The 19,844-nt window shown below is 36.2% G+C and overlaps 2 protein-coding genes across 3 annotated transcripts; one reads left to right on the top strand and one right to left on the bottom strand.

The window, feature by feature from the left end:
* Positions 1-156: 156 nt before the first annotated feature.
* LOC139980219 (protein arginine N-methyltransferase 9-like) lies at positions 157-11,305 on the bottom strand. Of its 2 annotated transcripts, XM_071991723.1 has the most exons (11): positions 11,169-11,299; positions 10,400-10,719; positions 9,958-10,191; positions 8,650-8,817; positions 7,898-8,009; positions 7,000-7,091; positions 5,654-5,858; positions 4,622-4,808; positions 3,231-3,882; positions 2,270-2,423; positions 157-1,720 (listed from the first exon to the last, which is right to left on the bottom strand). In XM_071991723.1, exons 2-11 carry the CDS (start codon positions 10,696-10,698, stop codon positions 1,358-1,360), a joined length of 2,466 nt encoding a protein of 821 aa, XP_071847824.1. In that variant the 5' UTR covers positions 10,699-10,719; positions 11,169-11,299; the 3' UTR covers positions 157-1,357. The 2 variants fall into 2 exon arrangements, with proteins under 2 accessions (XP_071847824.1, XP_071847825.1); XM_071991724.1 differs by lacking the exon at positions 10,400-10,719 and having other exon boundaries at positions 11,169-11,305.
* A 154-nt stretch (positions 11,306-11,459) lies between these two features.
* On the top strand, positions 11,460-19,828 carry LOC139980221 (mitochondria-eating protein-like). The gene is made up of 11 exons (XM_071991728.1): positions 11,460-11,769; positions 12,322-12,427; positions 12,707-12,941; positions 13,602-13,697; positions 14,799-14,933; positions 15,486-15,687; positions 16,031-16,189; positions 16,410-16,585; positions 17,050-17,179; positions 17,953-18,058; positions 19,033-19,828. Exons 1-11 carry the CDS (start codon positions 11,683-11,685, stop codon positions 19,101-19,103), a joined length of 1,503 nt encoding a protein of 500 aa, XP_071847829.1. The 5' UTR covers positions 11,460-11,682; the 3' UTR covers positions 19,104-19,828.
* The last annotated feature ends 16 nt before the right edge of the window (positions 19,829-19,844 follow it).

Genomic DNA, 19,844 nt, shown 5'->3' with positions numbered 1-19,844 from the left:
TACACTTGTAATTCAAAAATTTACATGAGAAACAGTCAAGAAACCTGTATGTTAATACACACTCAGAGGTATGGGGAACAAGGTCGGGCTGGTTATGCCATCCCTCTTTGCACTTTTTCCCTTATTTATATTATGTAAATGAATGTGCACTATTCTGTATCCCGTATTTGTATGTACCCCGTAAATGTCCCCAGGGCTGCAGCCCCAACACCTCTCCCTCTCATCAGGCATGGCTGGATCTATTACACTCAAGCAAGGTGTGTTTTAGTTTATACCTTTGTAATACCAGCATGGTTTATACTTCATATCATGCTATGGAAAAGCTGTAATGGCATGGTAGTACAGCCTGCAAGCATAATCTTAAAGGTACATTTAACAGACCAAGTTCTGACTTTGTTTTTTGTGGATTTATTTCTCTCTTTCCATTAATTTGATTATAATTACACAATTGGCATGTCAAAAAGTATTACAAAATGACTGTGAAAACCTCACAGCCGTGTCAGAAGACTCTGAATGCCGTTGTGTGTTTATGACACACCACCAAATATCTCCAACTGCCAGGTCAAAGGTGAAATTGGAAATATCCCAAAGGACACTATGCCAATGAGTGCCTGCCATAACAAGACTGTTGGAAATGTTAAATCATGTCTTTTAACAGTTAAAGCAATTAAGGAAGCTCTTAAGTTATAGTTTATCTTTGATTATGGGAAACTATGAACTGAACCACTCGGTCCCACAGTCTTATATGACAATTTTCCTAAGTGATCGGGTACAAAAACTGTGAACCGTTCAGAATAATGAAGTCATTAGGACTTATATATAATAGTCCGGTTCTTATCTGCATGATTATTTTCTTCTGAAGTACTTCCATATATAACCATCCATAATTAATGCTATTGTAAGGCTGATTTTTTATAGTTCCAGGTATAAGTTGGTAACGGTAAGCTGGGCCTTTCACTAATAACGTTAAACCGAGCGTAAACATGAAATTCTTCATAAATAGTCTTCAAAAGCGGATATTTGATTATAAGTTCCTTTTCATTATCTCTTGGTTTATAAACTCAACAATGAATACAACTATAACTTTGGATGGTTAAAATACACAAGCATAAATGCTGATTATAAATATAAATTACGGAGCCCTCTGTTATAATCTATGATGCCACCAGGTCTATTCCTTCTCCAGCAATGACTTAATTCCCAATTCACAATCACGTTTACTCCGTTCCAAGTCGGTAAGTAATAAGTATCTTCCATGTTTAAATCACTATAGCTTATAAGCAGTCAACCATCTGTCCATTAGGCATGAAAGTCATTCAATAAACTCAACCAAACAGTCATTTCTTGAAGTTGTTCATCAGTATTTTCTGACAACAAATGACAAGGAGTTGTTCCTGAAGTGAGCTGTAACTTGAATTTTATCTCCAGGTTGAACCAGGACCTCCTTGTCTATCACAAAAGCAGCTTGCATCCAGTGGTTGTCTTCATCAAGAGTATTTAGGCACACTCCACTCGACATCGTCATCTCAAACCAGTAAACTATCGCACTTATTCTTCCAGAGGCTGTGGCTTCTAACGTGAACTCTCTGTCCTGTATAAACACTTCCATGGGATTTTTACACTTCACAAGTTGATTGATGTCGATGCTAAATGTTGTAAAGGGATCTGATAATGCTCTGTGAGGCAGCGTGGGAAGATAGACGTCAAGTTGTGTATACGTCTGAAAGAAAGATAAAATATAAGGACTTCTTGAGTTATCTATGTTAATGTTTAAGTAATTCATAATTCATCAATGCAAACTAAAGTATATTCATTACATAATAAACATTTGTATTCATTTAAATGACAATAGACAGTCACACTTTCTTAGTACCTGACCAACCAGAAATCATCATTAAACATATTAAACAATCACAAACTCAACATATTTTAACTTCCTTAACTCATTTATTCCATCTCACACTTAGTCAGTGAAATTCCATATCCCCCCACCCCCACCCTTTCCCAAACCATCTGGATCTCAGGATGGTCAAGTCTAGCCATGGGACAAATTTCTCTAGCCTACAAGATTTTCAAAACCCCATTAACATTGCAAGTGGCACCTTATAATATTTATCTAGCATTTAAGCTAACTGAACAAATGAATTTCACTGAAATGCCAGACAGGAAAAAACATGAAATTTGTTCACAAAAAGAAACCACATTTTCCCCACGAACCGTGAGAGACATGAATAAGTCAGAAAGCCCATACATTCACCTTATGGCTTACCTTGAATTTGTTAATCTTCTCAACATTGACTCCTAAAGTTGGGTCACTTCCTATCACTCTGGTGTTCCTAACTAATTCCTCTGATTCCACACAGACAGCATGAACTTTCAAACATCCTGGAATCGTGAATACACTGCCATGAGAACTCCTCGTACTTAAGGTGGAGAGGAATTAAATGAGTAATTTAAAACAAGAATCCGCTGAATCTGTAGTGTATTAAAATAGTTCTAATTTGCATAATATATCCACGTCACCATTGCTTTGATGTTACTTTGACTGTGCATATAATACATCAGTACACATGTTAACTCCAAGCAGACCACACGTGTATGTGTTCTCTCTTATACTTATAGTTGTGTTAGTATAGTAAAGCCCTAGTGAGACACAACAGAATCTTTTTCAAAAAACAAAACATGGTTAAAATCCATAAATACCACATCACAAACAGACACATGAGCATATCTAAAGATGGCCAATAGTTTCATCCGGATGGTCGAGGGTGTCTGCCCATAATTGTGATTAATGATTTTGAGTTTACTGTGAATATCAGTTTATGCTATATTTCTGTTACAGCCCAGTTCATTATACTAGTAGATAAGCTAGATGCAAGTGTTATTTTATTTTGCCTAGGACATCTATGGGTATCCTGAGATGTTTTGCCTGTATGGGTTTTCATAATAATAGATATACTGCAATCCATTCAAGACTGAAAGTTAGAGAAAGATATATTAATTCTTTCTTGTTTGCCTTAAGGTTGTGTGTTTCAGTTTTGTTTTACTGGAGGAGGGTAGGAGGCAATAGGCAAGGGATAGTAAGCATCATGATGGGGGGGGGGGGGGATGGGGGACTCCATTGCATTATGTACTGTGCTTATAGCCCTCTGGCCATGAAAAATGATAGTGTATTTCACCAAGTGAAATGTTATTTCTAATTTCAACTAATGACAGATTCATGAGCTTACCCATAGACATAAATATCTTCCAGTGCATTTGCTTTAAGGATTCCTCCAGTTTCGACTGGATCGGCAATGATGATGCTCACATCCTCCAGCGTACTGATCTCTGTACTCTCCAAGGTGCATCTTTTAAAATATTGCAAGTCTTCCTCTCTGCTTTTAAATATTTCCTCCACAAGATCTTCTCCATCCGACTGAGAGATAATTCCCACTAACTGGTTTTTTAATATGTCCATCGATTTAAGGGCAAAGAATGATATTCCCATGCCAGATAAATCCAAAACTGTCAGCTTTGAATTTGGATTCGATATTCTGACTGACAACTTTTCTTCTACCGATTTGTCTCCTTGTGTTGCCATGCTGGTTAGAGTTTGCATAGACTCTCTTAGATGGTTTAGATATTTTCCATCATTCAGAATTGCTAATTTATTACTTGAAATGTTTAGAGAGATCTCCATTCTCGAGTCTGCATCAGTCACTCTATACTTTGACTTTAAGTCTTCTTGTTCCGTTGTCTTTGGTTTACTTAGAGATTTAGAATATTCTTGCCGCTTAGATTTGATATCCTTGACTCTGAAAGACATCCATGTTGGGTGGCATCTACATACTATATCTACCATATCTTCTTGAGTAACTTCCAAGACAGTTCTATTCTTATCTAATGAACAAAGTGGAGAAATTAAAAGGTCAATTCTGAATTTACAAGTTCAAACACTGACATGAAGGAATGGGCCCAAGTGATCGATGTTTTATTAAGTAGCAATAGGTAAGTAGGGAAAGCGGAACAATAGGGAGTGAGTAAAACCCAAATATTGATCATTTTAACAAACACAGGAATTGTCATAAGTCAGAACAATGGATACAAGTGGGTAATTGTTCCACCCATTTGAGTGTGTAAGGGTTTTGGGTACGTTGTAACATGAACACTCATAGCATGGATAAAAGCTGACAGTGAAAAATGGGAAAACTCTGGTGTAAACAGGATCGGATCGATACCAATAAAGAGGAAAAATTGGCACATGGATGGCGTTTGACCTAAATTAAATCTTATAGGTAGAACACAATAAGAGCTGGTCATTGGGAAAGGAGTTATTAAACGAAGTAAGTAATGACCGCTGCTAAGAGGACCGACAAACATCAAGGTAATATCAATGCTTACTCTGCATTCACACCCAACTTATAGCAGGCTAAATTTACATCTCAGAAAACTTTTTCTGGAATGTGGATATGATCAAGAATATTATTAATTTTGCATATAAACTTGATATTAATGGGAGACTGTGAATTAGTGATTAATTATTCGACCAGCATTTGCAAAACTGGTACAGTTAAAAGTTCTTTCATGAATATATAAAGAGACTTTCTTATCTCCATAGATACTGTTGTTATTGTAATACCTTGAAACTGTTCAGCACAGATGGGATAAACAGCTTGCTCCCAGCAGCTCCCAGAGGCAGGAGATGAGCTTAGACTGCTCTCTTCATCAAGATGGAGGTCAAACCAAGAAATAATTGCATCCGGCCGACCAGAGCAGATGATAGGCAATGATAAGACACTATCTGTCTGATGATCTTGATCAAGAACCTATAAATAATTGTCATACATGAATATTCACATAAAATGAACTCACAAAAAAGAAAAAGAAAAGAAAGGGAGAACACTGACATAGATCATGTTAAACAAATTGAAAACACTTTAAAGGGTTAGTGAAGCTTATCAAAAGTAATTGCTGTTAGCAGTTTCATACCACTTTTAACTTTGGAGACCATGAGCTATTAAATCATAGGCTCATCCATCAAAGTGGCTGGGCTACTGAGACTAACAGATGAACATGTCACTTAACTTTCAGCAACATTTCAAGATACTTGCTTGATAGAACTTAAACTTTCTTATGACACATTAACCAGTCACTCAGTAATAGTACCTGCTTTACTTGAACCGATTTAATTTACAATCCCTGATGTCCTCAGCATGCATCCATGAGTTTTAAAACTTAAAGAATCGGAAGGATTGAACTAATAATTATTTCAACTATGCCTAACACTTTCATAAGTCATCCAATAAAATGACAATTCCCAAGTAAATCTATGAATGGTAAAATACATTGCAATAATTCAGTAGAGGAAAATAGTTTAGGTGGTTTTTAAACTCAATTTATGTGAACTCACTAAAGTCAATTGATATCCAGGCCGATTGTTTCCCTTCAACTAAAAAGATCGACAACATACTTCAAAAATATTTGATTTATAATCCCCCAAACATCATACAGAATATTGTTGAGACAAGATGCAGGTTAGCAGTAACACTACGAGTATCATCAATTGATGTCTGTCTCTTCTGAAAAATCTGAGCACACATTTAAGGACAACCCTTATCAAAGCTGAATGCTGTTCTACAAATAATAATGAATGTCCTTACTAACGTCTTACCTCTGACTGACAAAAGTTAAATTTATAGACTAAGGAGGGTGAAGTGAGAGGTTTCCAGCCACCTGGTAGTTGAGAGAGATTCTCTGAGGAATATGGCTCCGTATCACCATCAATGATAGAAGATGATGATGATACATCAAGGGTCGCCTGAACACTCTTACTGGTAACATTCACCCCACGAAGAATATCAACTGCATTCACCTTCCTAAAAGGAAAAGTACACAGGTTGAAGAAAAACGTAAATGGTGCCAATGATTCTCAGAATAGGAGCAATTTGAAGGATTTCACTGGTCTCTCACTAGTCAAGTTAACAAGGAGATGAAAAAACTGTTAGCAAACTGCTTATCTAAGAACTGCAATAAGTAAACGCTAGAAGGCCTGACATTTCGATCCTAGCAGGATCTTCACAGAGAAGATTTATATAGATGGAGAACTTTTACATAGTCCGAGATAACAAAAGACTGTTTTTCATTTAATCCATTCCTGTTCTTTTCCCATTCAATGTGTAGTAACTTGTTCTAGAAGCTGCAGAAGGCAATTGTAAATTATAACCTGCTTCAACCACAACCCCTATCACCTTCTCCCCTGTCACCCCAATATGTATATGTCCATTCCCAAGTCTCAGAAATAAAAGAGAACATGTACGCAACCATTCTCATCAATAGAAATGCTTTCATTATTGTGTTACAGACTTGAAGTGAGTCCATTTATGAAACTCACATGTGATTGTACTCGCTCTTGTAGAATTGTACTCACACCCGTACACATGTTGGAAATCTTGTATAGATCCTAGCACAAGATTAATTACTCACACTCACCCTCAGAGCCATGTACTCACATCCTTTCTTCTCATAACAAGCGGACTTGTCCTCTTACTGTTGTACTCAAGCTACGAGTCTGTTGCGTTTCTAGTTCAAAGAACGCAATTATGTTTTCATTGTATTTAACTATTCCCACCTATGCTGCTTCATGACTTCAACTGTTTTCTCATTGTTTTAAACTATTCCCACTTATGTTACTACGTGACCACAACTTAAATAATAACTGTTTCTCCTTGATTTTGACTATACCCACCTACTGTTTGGGGCTTGTGATAACAAGTTACATAAATAACATTCCTCAATGCGGTTTAACTATGTCCACGTATGTTGCATGTGATTTGCCTATACCCACCTATGTTGCTCCATTTGATTTAACTGTACCCACCTATCCACCTATGTTGCTTCATGTGATTTATCAATACTTACCTATGTTGCTTGATGTGATTTAACTATACCAACCTATGTTGCTTCATGTGATTTAACTTTACCCACCTATGTTGCAACATGTGATTTAACTATACCCACCTATGTTGCTTCATGATGTAATCACTTTCAATAAGTTGAATGAAAACACTAGCACCAGCTGGAATGATTTGCTTCTGTGGTAAATTATTATCCTGCAGAAAACAGACACAAAATAAGCAAATATATTCATTATCTTGGAAAAGTCTACTACAGTTACAGAGATTCAAGATAATTGGTTTAACTACTGATATAACTCAGAAGAACAAACCATCTGTTACTTAAAATGCAGCTTCCTCTTTGAGGAATGTATCTGTTTAAGTTATCCAAACTGGGAGTATGTAAATGAAATGCAAATGCTTTGTGGAAAAATATTAGAAATATTGCAATAGTATAGTTAAAGCATCAACTGTGTCAAGGATAAAAAGGGAAATTGACTCAATCCACCAATGATTAATAATTATAGCTTAAAATAACTGCTTGCATTTAATTTCTAAAATTATACATAACTTATCTTTTTTAACTCAAGGTCCATTTATTTTCATTTCAGTAATTCATGCATTGTTTTCAGTGTAGGTTGGAGTATGGTATACCAACTTCAATTGTTCTTTACTCGTTGCATCCGAAGCAGTATCCTTGCATTGTAGGAACTGAATGCTTGGAATATATTCTCATTTCATCAGGCAGTAAAAAAGTAACACCTTTAGAGTGACGAAGGCCTAACAGAATTTTGAGAATTGTTTTGAACAGAAATGTATATTTTGACATATCAAAACATCTACAAACAAAACATTCTGTGCTTGTAGGTATCATACAGCAGGCAATAAAGACCACCAGCTGTTTTGGAATTCAATAAATTAATACAGACTTGCACCAAATACAGCTCTTTTACAATATGAGCTGGTGTCAGAAGGCAACTAGCTACTTCATGAGTAGATATATCTTTAATGACCTTCCTAACCTCTCTACTTTTATTTTCTTCGAGTAGATGGCTCCAGGCATGTTGAAGGGTTGGTATGATTTCCTCACCAAGGAGACCGGCATCTGCAATTTCAGTGACAACCAACGAGAACCTGAAATTGATGATATTTATATCCATCAATTATCTACATCTATATCTGAACTGTCGTTATAGTGTAACAAATTCATGAAATTTATTATCAAGTTTTTCAGTCTAATCATCAATGGGCAACTATCATAGTCATATATCAGAGCTGGACTTAACATGTACTGTATATCAATACCACAGATACATTACATATTGTAGATATTCATAGCATATTGTAGTTATTCATAGCATATTGTAGTTATTCATAGCATCTTGTAGTTATTCATAGCATATTGTAGTTATTCATAGCATATTGTAGTTATTCATAGCATATTGTAGTTATTCATAGCATATTGTAGTTATTCATAGCATATTGTAGTTATTCATAGCATATTGTAGTTATTCATAGCATATTTCAAGTACCGATGCTTCATTAGTGAACCAATTAATTTCCACTATAATTGTATAAAGCATGTGAATACGTTAACAACAGTTATCCCATTCACTGCACCCCTCCCCCTCTCCTCAAATAAAGTACCACCTAGGACAGGCTATATCGGGTTTATGGGGCCAAAAAATATTACAGCAAATTATTTCAAAGATTTTTTCAAAATATACAGATTGTAGTCTGTTACAGTGACACTCTCTACATTCCACATTATTACCTGTCTTGACTGGAAGATGCTGGTTCCATATCGGTTGACTTCAAATTCTTCATCTCTATGTGCTCGTCCATATTATTCTGTGTAATTATAGCCTGGGCAAGATCACACATTGCTGTACTCATCTCACAGGCAGTTACTCTGCTGGCTCCAGCCTTGATGGCAAGCATGCTGGAACAAAGCAATAATAAAATAAAATAATGTATACTATTAATTCATTAATCATTTGTTTATAAATGTGACCCTCAGTACTTCCATTTATCAAATCCCAAACTCCATTCAAATTTGACTATCCGTTTCATTGTCAACAACAGGCGAACAAATAATCATTCTGTGAGTCTGAACTCTACCCATCTGAACTGGTGGTTAAAAGATGATATAACTGTAGGCGTCAAAAAGGACCGAGTCTTCTACGGAAGGTTGCTCTTTATTTATTCCGTATCCACGTCTCATTTTCTTTGTTTAGGCACAAAATAAATATACATATATATATATATTAATCATATTGATATGTTGTAGACTGACAAAAAACCAATTCCATCAGTCCAGGTTGTATTAATAGTACAATTTAAATTGTTTTGAGAAATGACCTTCGAAGCAGATGAGGTGCATCAGTTAAATTGACTGGACTCTTTATTCTAATATAAGGGCAATTAGGTCAATTCCTCAGATGCAACATAAAATTCAATGGGACAACATAAGACTTTTAAATGATTTGTTTTATAAATTTTATAATTTCGTTAAGGAAATATGGTATCTGAACATCATCAATGGATGATCTGTTGTTTTTATGAGAGTAAAAGAACATGCTTTGGTTAAATAGGAAATGATTTCACAGTGGATTAACATTAACATTAAGGCATGCACTGAGGAGATGATGTCATCAACATTTTAAACCAAGCAAGGAGTATTTCAGAGATTTAGCATATTTTAAAGGTGAATATCTTAAAAACCAGACTGTCTAGAGTAACATACATATAGCTTGTGCTGTTAAAGAATTTATTTTTTATCTTGTACTTTAGCATATCAAGTTCCATCTAAAGTCATCTCTTAATGGTTCTTATTGGCAACTATATGTTAGTATCGTCCATGAAAATCAGCCTACTGTAGGTGTTTAGTGACATTAATAGGCATAGTTTGAAAATGAAACAATGAAACATCACACACTAAATATTGTGGGACTCAAGAGCAGGTAAAATTGTTGTGATTATGCAGATGCCTTAGTTAGGTTGATTATTAATCAGTATTAAGTGTAAATATTACATGCTTTGATAAGAATGATACAGAATTTCTAAACTCTTGAAGAGTTACCTCAATAAACCAGTACCAGAACCAATGTCCAAGACTTTCTGATGTCCCTTTCTAACTGCCCGTTGCAAAGCATCATAGTACCCCTGGTTCCTTTTACGATCATTCAACATTCGAAAATGCCATCTTTCAACCAATGAGGAGGAGGCGTTCTGTAAGTCCCACAACCAATCTGGTTGCGCCTTGACCTGGACAGCTTTATGGAGGAGTGTCACAGCTTCTTCTGGGTGACCAGATCTGTATGAAATTTTATAAACCATCTAATGAATTCAAATATAGCCTGCATATATACACATACATAAAAATGTCATTTTTCAAGTGGATCTAAGATAAATTGACAGCCTGTTGCACCATTTTGAAGAAAGAACATTCATATCAATGTTTGCAAGGTTGTCAAATTATAGCAAAAGCAAAGTTGACAAGTTGCATCAAACCTAAAACTTACTGGAAAAGAAATTTTCCTGTAGAATGCAGAGTACTACCACTCTCAGGCCAGACTTCACAGGCTTGCTCATAGCACCAAACAGCATTCTCGGTTCTACTTAACGAGACCAGTTCTGTTGTCCAAGACTTCAGACAATCGACAAATCTTTCTTCCACATTGCTTTTCTCTTTCAAAGTTGGCTTTAGTGTTAAGGCAAGCAGGAAATGAGCAAACCCTTTCCCATAATTGTGTGCAGCAACCAAATCATACGCAGTATGCAGAGCTGTATCAGCTTGTTGGTACTGAGTTGCATCCTGCATTGCAACCTTAGCAATGTCTGCCTGTAAAAGCAAGAACAGTTATATAAACTTTGGGCACACAATGACCTTCCCATCAGGCTTAAGTTCTTGCCAAGAACCTTGTAGACAGTGATGCACTGCTAATTTTGGTGCTGGAGTTGTCACATGGTTATGATGTTAAATATTGAAGCATTTAATTAAGGTCATATTTACATAAAATATGGTTGTAATTTGTAAATCAAACAGGTGCTAGCCTAGAGTAGTCCTTTGGTATTATTAGTCAGAGTTATACTAAGTCAATGTTGTACAATTAGTGTACAACAGCATGTCAGCAACCTGACTTAGGCCCTAGGTCTTACAATTACATTAATACAACTATATAGCTACATAACATAGGGGAGGCTACGTGTCTAATTTTTAAACTCTGTCCCTACTTTCTAAATTCTGCTACCTTTGAAACGCGAATCAGACTTAATTATGTTTAACCTCACCAATGTGTGTGAAAGCCCCTTTAGTTTGTTTACATGTTCGGATCAGTGTGTATTGTTGACCTCAAGTACACCAGCGAGTCTGAGCAGTTCATACATAGTTGACTTCTCGATAGGTAGCATTTGCATGCATGCATGTCATGTTCACTCGAGTACTCCAGTGCAGTCACTAGCAAGATGTGTTGACTTTGTCTAATGCGCATGCGTGGCGTCCCCGGACCACGGCAACAGTAAACTAACTAAAGTAACTTTACCGTGTGTACCTATTCAGCTACTCGTATTACCCTCTGTGTGTGGGACCTTTGCTTACATGACGCGGCGCACTATTCTGTTTTACCTCCATGATATAACTAACTTGCTTCACTCTAGACTTTTCGAGAACGGCCAGCCAATTACCAATCCCTTCCCCCAAAGAACTGAAATCATTTTGGGATTGTGCACTCAATTGGTTTGAAGAACTCCCTGTTTGAATCAACTCAATTTGCTGCAGGGGTTTGACTGAGTGCAAATCGTAAAAATGGCAGAGACGTTAAGAAGGCTCTCGGAAGCTGGTGCATTCAGGCTAATGCAAGACAAGGTTGAGAAATGGAATGATAATTATAAGGTATGAATTTACTTCTTAAGTAATAACGTTATTAGGCGTACACAGATTTAGCCTACCAAATTGTTGGAAGTGCCTATTATGTGGAAAAATTTCTGGCATAAAGTCTGCTTAGTTGTAGATACGGGTCACACTAATTAGCGTCAACAGGCCGATTTCACGACAACTCACGACAACTCAAGACAACAAGTTTAAAATACTATCAAATACAATTGATGTTATCAGAGTATATCTGGAAACACGTTTAAAACTGACTGGAACCAGCGTGCATACATATTTTTCACGGGAAAAAATGTTTTTGTCGTAAAATTCAACTTTTTCATATACCAACATACCAACACCAACATATTTGATGGTATTTTAAACTTGTTGTCTTGAGTTGTCGTGAGTTGTTGTGAAATCGGCCTGTTGACGCTAATAAGTGTGACCGGTAGATACTTTTACTAGTTTATTTGTTTCACTAACAGGACTAACTCTTACTGTCTTAGTCTTACTCTTCTTAGTGTTATGATAGCAATTTTTATGAATTTTACCGTTATTATTTATCCTCAACAGCTTAATACTACGGACAAAAACATATCGTCTTGTGTGGAACTGATAGAGTTGATATCTCGGCTTCAAGGGCAGATGTTTTCTCTTCTTAACTTGTGTGCCATGGAAGGTACGGTAATAATAAATAAATTGCATATGATTCACTGGTTTTGCAATCATCTTTCATTGAGCAAATTAATGTAACTCTTTTGATACTATTCCCAACAATTATATTTTAAGTGGCGTTTCAAAATATAAATAATTTTTTTTATAATTATTAAATTGTGGGCCACAAGCAAGAAACTTACCTTCAAGGAGTTACTTTTGGAAAGTATAGGTTTAGCACTACAATTTAGGTCCAGTTGATTAATAATTTCCATCTTTTTTTTATATTTTGTTACATGTGTAGGTGGTGAATATGCTGGTTGTGATGCCCTGAAGAAACGACTTCTTCCCTGGTTGTCCAATGGGTTTGTTGCATCCTCAGGGCGTCTGTCTGCTGACACCAGCTTAAGCATCATTGCTGAGTCCACAGAGAAGGAGAGGCAGCTGGAAATTCTGCAGGAGGACTATGAGAAGCAGCTGGATGTTATGGAATCAGACTTGAACAAGTCTAAAAGCCTTGCAGATGATCTCAGTTCAGAGTAAGAGTTAAAACTCCAAAACAATACATTTCTGAATGAATATAAAGGATATAGCAAAACTGGTTAATTAATTAATTAAATGACAAAGCCATTAGTCTAGGCTCAACTGTTATGGGTAGCAGGTTTGACTAGTTTTATTTTGCAAAATTACCTCGTCTTGGTGGGAAACCTGTATGGGAGAGGAGTGGTTATAAGAGTGCAGTGATAATTTGCCATCAGCATTGTTAACTTTAAAGTCTGAAGTCTGACTCTGTAGACTTTGAAGTCTGTTTGAAGAAAAGTTCCTACTCAACCTTCCAATTCTATTTGTATTAATAGTGTAGTTATAATCTCACATCATGGTTTTATTTCTGAATATGTAAGTTGCATGGATCCCAAGATAGTATGTAAGATTTCTGACATTCATCAAACCTTTTTAGAGAATGATGTTTTACATTTTTTTAAACATGCATATATATATATGTCATTTTAATACTGTAATTTGAAGATATTTCCTAAGTTGCATCCCTGCTTACCTGTCTCATCACAACCTTAGCACTCTTGCTCAACTGTGCCTAGAGCCATCTGGCATTATAGAAATATTAGTTACCAGTTAAACTCTGTTGTCATTCTGATGCATACTGCATTAGGCTCATAATGATTATTTCCTCTCCTTGATAGACTTGATAGAGCTCATGCACAGCTGAATGCAGAGAGGGAGTTGTCTGTCGAGGATAGTCTGACTAAAGACGATCAAGTGATATCTCTTCAAGCAAGGTCAGTATCGATCACAAATGTCTTAAAGGTAGTCAGTATAGGCCCCAAATTATAGCAGGCTATAATTGCTAGAAGTTTTCAAAAAGTGCTTTCCTTGAGGTCTTTACTCTCCAAATTGTTCTCAGACATTTTTAAGGAACACACAAGGTTATTGAATGTCCAATGAGGACAATTTCCTCCATGGTTGTAATAAATACAGTTTAAGAATTTTTACCAAAGTTGACCATATTTGAATATCTAGCATATTTGGGACCAATACAGCATAACTTTAAGATAGCACAAGACTAATGCATACATTGCGATATTTCTTTCATGTATTAAAGCAGCATTTTGCGTCCTTTTCTATGATTTTCCTCAACCTCACTGACTCCACTATGCCATATAACGACATATATAACTAGCTTCTATTTAAATTTATATCTATTTATATCTATTTAAATTTATATCTATTTAAATCTGACTTCAAATGGTGGCATTAAAGTCGAAAAATTTGCAACTTTCAACTTTGTTTTTCTCAAAGATATTTCCGTTAGAACCCAAGAAACCTCGCCAATAATATGAACATTTAAACACTACGAATGTCATTGACCAATAGGCCTATGTAATACAACACCATGCTTGTGTACAGTCTATAAGGTAGTTGTACCAGGGAGTTCCATACATCTCCCTGGTTGTACCAACGCAAAGTCTTGAATCTATTTTTAGCAACGGCTCATAACTAAACCTGCATCTCTGATTGGTTGAATTTAAACTAGTGGGTTTTGGGGGAACTGTATGCGATTAATTTTAACTGTGGAATTTGTCATGGACACTCTTCTCATTATCTGCAAATATCCTTGATTACTCGCCAATTAACGTTGTAGGCAGGGAAAAACTTGGCTATTTTCTTAGTTTGCTGTTTTGTGATTGATATATGTAAAAAAATCGATGGACATGTCAAAAAAGTAGAAAACGGCGACCAAACGCAAAATGCTGCTTTAAGTTATAATAATAAGACTTAGAACAAGAATGATGACAATCTGCTATGACAAATGATAGCGCTTATTTCATCTGTGTGTTACTAATTTAAGGAAAAGTCAATCTTAAATTGTTTATGCGCAGGATTGGAGCTTTGCAGGATGAAGTCAACTTTTATAAAAACCAATCTGGTGTAATAAGTGACTATGAAATTGAGAGAAGACGACTCCAAGATGAAATAAGTCTACTGCGAGAGGAGAAGGCCATTATGAACGGCACGTAAGTGTTTGTAATTGTCCAAATATACTAAACTTAACCAGCTGTGATAACCTTCAATTGTATGGCAATTAAAATGGAAGAAGTTGGTTTTGCTGTCAGTTCAAATAATAACTTTCAAGAAATAATGAATGAGCACTACATTGATTGGTGAGTTTGTTGTTTGGTTGTAAAGTTAGTGTAAAAGTAAGTTGGCCTGACGTTTCGATCCTAGCAGGTTGTAAAGTTACTACCTTGCCTGGATGGTCTCCTAACATTTATGAGAATTCCACTGAATGGCTATGACACCAACAACTACTTGACCAATTGCATTTCCCCTTCCCCCTGCCCCACAATTTCCTCCACAATGAAGAGCCTTATTTGACTTGCAAACATTTTCTAAATATCTTCAGATTTTGGTCTAATCTTTAGGATTTTGTCGAAAATCTCTAGCTTCACTTTGGGGAAGAGGAGGTACAGTAGGGTGTGTTGGCAGGTCTCATATACATGTTATGATAGCAACTTCATTGATCTCAGAATTATAATTTGTATATTTTGTCTAATTTTTTTTGAAAGGAATGACTTCATTGTAACTACCAGTCCTTCTTCCAAGCTGAGCTCTCTCAGCACAGATGTCTTTCAGCGAGTCAGACAAGCTTCTCTGGTCAGCAGGTTTGGGGATCTCTTCGCCAGGGATCGTATGGACGGCATGGATGTTCTTTATAACCACTGCGATGATCATGAACTCAACCAGAAGATTGTCTTTACATGTGTTCAGGTATTAATCTAACCAGACCCTAGAGTTACCAGGCTGAGAACGGTGATTTACATGTGTATCGAAAATGTACTGAAGGAGTTAAACCCCCAAAATAATGTCATGTCATGTTAATGCAAATGTTTTTTATCAATTTTTCTTCATACATGAAGTATAGAGCATAAGCAAAGTTCCATCAGTTTCACTGAGAAGCTAAGTAAAAGGTCATTCTTTCTTTAACCTATCATTGAGGAGAAAACAGTTGTGCAATACTGTACTTTATTCACAAGTTTGTGCTTCCTATCAGTAAAACCTTGAAACACCATAAGAAACAGTGAAACATTTGGTATTTTCTAACGTTCTGCAGGAGGCTTTCCATGCGGCTAAGTCGGCTTTCAACCGCTATCGTACTAAAGTCTTCTCAGCTCTACAAGACACTCATACTGGACCCGAGAGCCTGTCTGATGCTGTCCAGAAATACATCAACAAGAACGGACAGCTACTTGATGTTCACAGTATTGTTGAGGTTGGTTGAAGAAGCATGATCACTATTACTTTATACTATACGGTAGAAGTTTCAAGTGCTTAGTTTGGTTTTGTCTGTATCTTGTTGAAGTCTGACCACATCTCACAGACTATTACTTAACTTAGAAATGGTTACAAGCTTCACTAACATTGGTTGATTTCTTTGGTTGTTTTTGTGATTAAAGCTGTAGTCACATTTCATCCATTGTGTTTATCTGCAGGACGTTCTAGCAGCAATGAACAGACATCCTGTAATCTCGTTCCCAGCGGAGGTTAATTTTAGAATCTTGACTCTGTTTATACGAGAAACAGTCAAAGTGGCCTGGTCCATGACTGCTCTGCCTTCACCAATCAACATTGCACCTGCTAGGGAAGGAGAACTATTCTCAGAGAAGAGGTGATTATGCTGATGATATGCTGTTTTATTTTCCTCTTTTATACACTCACTGTAAAATATTGACTTCTAAGCAACTTGACACAATTTTGCATCAAGTTCAAAATATCCTTACTGTTATATTTTCTAATAATTTGATTAATATTTAGATGAGCCTAGATTGCATTTCATTGGATTAGATTAGAATACATCAGATTACATTACGTTACACTACATTATGTTACATTACACAACATTTTTACAATACATTGCATACAATATATGACAATACATAACACTTCATTTCATTACACGTCATTACAATACTTTACACTACATAACACTTCATCACACTACTCTTCACTTTATTACACAACATTTACATTACCTGTCACCAGTAGTAGTGGATCCATTGAAAGATTAGATATGCAATAAGTTAGAAGAGAAAGCAGGTAGCTTCTTTCATAAAGTATTTCTTTGTGTCACAGATATCGGCGCACCCGTGATTCCGAGTATACAGCACCTCTGGTTGCATACTACATTTGGCCTGCTCTGGTGAATGCTAAGGGTGATGTTTTACTGAAGGGAGAGGCAGTTACAAGACGAGGTGGAGCACTGGTAAGATGATTGGATTTGGCTTTAGAGAGAGAAGATGTGGTGTTGTAAATATAAATTTGCGTTGTTTCCAATTTTACGAAAAAATGATGTCTAGGCTAGAGCAGACTATGCAGGAGGATCAGCATGAAATAATGTCATCAATAATCATATTTTGATGATATTGCTGGAGTTTTGTAGATAAATGCCCAGTCAGTTTTCTTTAGCATTATCCATATAATCCTGAGTATGTTGATAAGGCCACAACTTCTTCATGAACAGTAGATTTTGCAAAAAGGATGACGCTGGTAAAAATCTGTAAGTCAACATAATAAACGTTGTTATTGCAGATGACTATGGCAGTGAATTCCCCAACAGATTCATTGTAAATGACCATGGCAGTGAAGTTCCTAAATATCATGCATATGCCTGGCTGTTAGTCATATGCACTGCACCCTGGAAGTTAACTGATACAGGCCAATAAAATGCAATCATTTTCTCATTGTCTGTTCTTTGAAGTAGCAACAGATCTACAAATACTCATTCAGGGTTCATTCCAAGAGAGTGATCCAGGTGGCCTCCTCTGTTGAAATTGTTTTGACACAAAAAATTAGCTGCAAACATAATTTTACTCTTAACAAGGTAAACAGTCGATCATTTTAGCATTCTGCTCTTGTGCATACCTTCCTTTTTATCTGGTAGTAATTTTGGTATCTAGAGATACTTATCTCCCAGCTTCCTTTCCTGAGAAATCTTAGAAGCCATGCTTACGTAGTTTGTGACTTTTGTTTACCCAGGCCTCTCCTCGTCGTAGTCGCAGTCCATCCAGAGCTGTCACCCCTTCTCGCAGTCGTTCACCCAGTCCGAGACGTAGCATGATGGCCAGTCCTATGAGCCCAGCAGGTAACTGACCTCTCGTTTCGTGACTATTTTTGAATTATTATTAGTTTGTTGCAAACTATAGAAAATTGTTTGTATTTGAATCATTGAATCAAAATATTGCAATTTTTCTGTTTATCTGAACATTATTAGTCTTTGATACAATAACATATTTAAGACAGGTTAAGAAACCTCCTCTTGTCAGGATATCTACAAGTAGGGATAAAGAGGATGGAATTTACCATTTGTGCCAGTAATGCTAGATTTAACATGCAATTTGTTTTTATATTAACAGACACAAATCCAAAAACCAATATTGATCAATCATTATTGATCTATGTATTGGAGATAATTGTCAAGAGTACCTCCTGGAAATAGTAACCAAAAAATCTTATATTATTGGGATGATAAGACAGATTTAGCTATGCAAGGCTGAACAAATTTAAGTATGAGATCATCAAGCCGGAAGTTCAATTTTTGCCTTCATTTGTTACAATGCTTATCTTTGGTAACAGAGATGAGTTTTGCAAATGCTGAATCTGACTTCCTGAAATTCTTGACAATGTCTCCCTTAAGGGGATATCTCCATCCCAAAACAGAGCAAGATTTTGCTTAGCTGTTTCAGTTCTTCAGATAGATCTCTGCTATTTAAGCTAATGGGTTGGGTTTGTCTCCCTTAAACTACACATTAAGTGAGAACTGTGACTCCAAGTCTCCTTAGCCTGAATGATAACATCTTGTTTATACCGATTTTGGTCAGTTTTTAGTACATCTATATAAGTTGTACTTAGATTGCTTAATAAGTCGTTGTGGCCTGCAGAGGAGTCTAAGTTGGGTGGGGTTCTCCCTAAGTTCTTATTTATTGAAACTATGTAAAATTCATCTAAATTATGATTTACGAGAAAGCTGATCAAACTATGAGTACATGTCGGGAATTCCTGACGTATGGTAAGCATAATTCTGGATAATTTATTCAGTATGATTTTTTTATCTTCCAGGATCTCGTCCAGGTAGCAGTCTTTCTCCTCGTCCCGGAAGCGCTGCCTCATCTTTGCTCTCTCTGTACTAGCTGGAAGTAGCAACCTCTGAAACTCATTAAACAAGCTACAACTAAACTCATTATTAGAGCAATACTATTGTCTATAGGTTCTGTTCAATTTATAACAAGACAGCATTGAGACTTGTTAATAGTTAATAATTGACAACTATTTGTGCAGCATAAAAAATAACTTTCATTTTCATTTTCATCCTGGATAATACATTGAATGAGGCTGTACGGTTTGGTTTGCAAGTATGTAGCTATAAAGTTTGGGTTATTGATTTATTTTACGTAAGTGTTATGTGTGCGTTCTGAGCAAAACACAAAGGCTGTCTCGGTTTGTAGTTAAACCTTGGAAGGGAAGAAAGTCAATTTGTTACTCACTGAACTTATATAAATAAAATTTGTGGAGTGCTAACTATAGAGTTTTGAGATTTAATATTTTGGCGATTTGAAATTGTGTGCTATTAGTACAAAAGATTACAAAACTGCTTGGAGTCAAGATATCATATTTACTGGTGTGTCAAACAGGACTTATATGATAAATGCCCTTGTGAAGACCGACTGCTACAACAAGCTCAGAATATTCCATTGCATTCTAGCATTTTTAGCAGGGGAAGATCATGTGCTCACTCAAAATTAGATGAGCCCTATGATACTTGTCACCTTAAAACACAGTTGTATCATCTAGTTCAAATCAATTTGGCTGGTAGTAAAGTTTCAAGTGACACCTAGTTAACTGATTTGAATTTTTCTTGTTTTGGGGGGGGG

Source organism: Apostichopus japonicus, chromosome 14 (genome assembly GCF_037975245.1).
Source record: "Apostichopus japonicus isolate 1M-3 chromosome 14, ASM3797524v1, whole genome shotgun sequence".
In the NCBI taxonomy this organism is placed as follows: domain Eukaryota; kingdom Metazoa; phylum Echinodermata; class Holothuroidea; order Aspidochirotida; family Stichopodidae; genus Apostichopus; species Apostichopus japonicus.
This window is presented reverse-complemented; position numbering and strand designations above follow the sequence as displayed.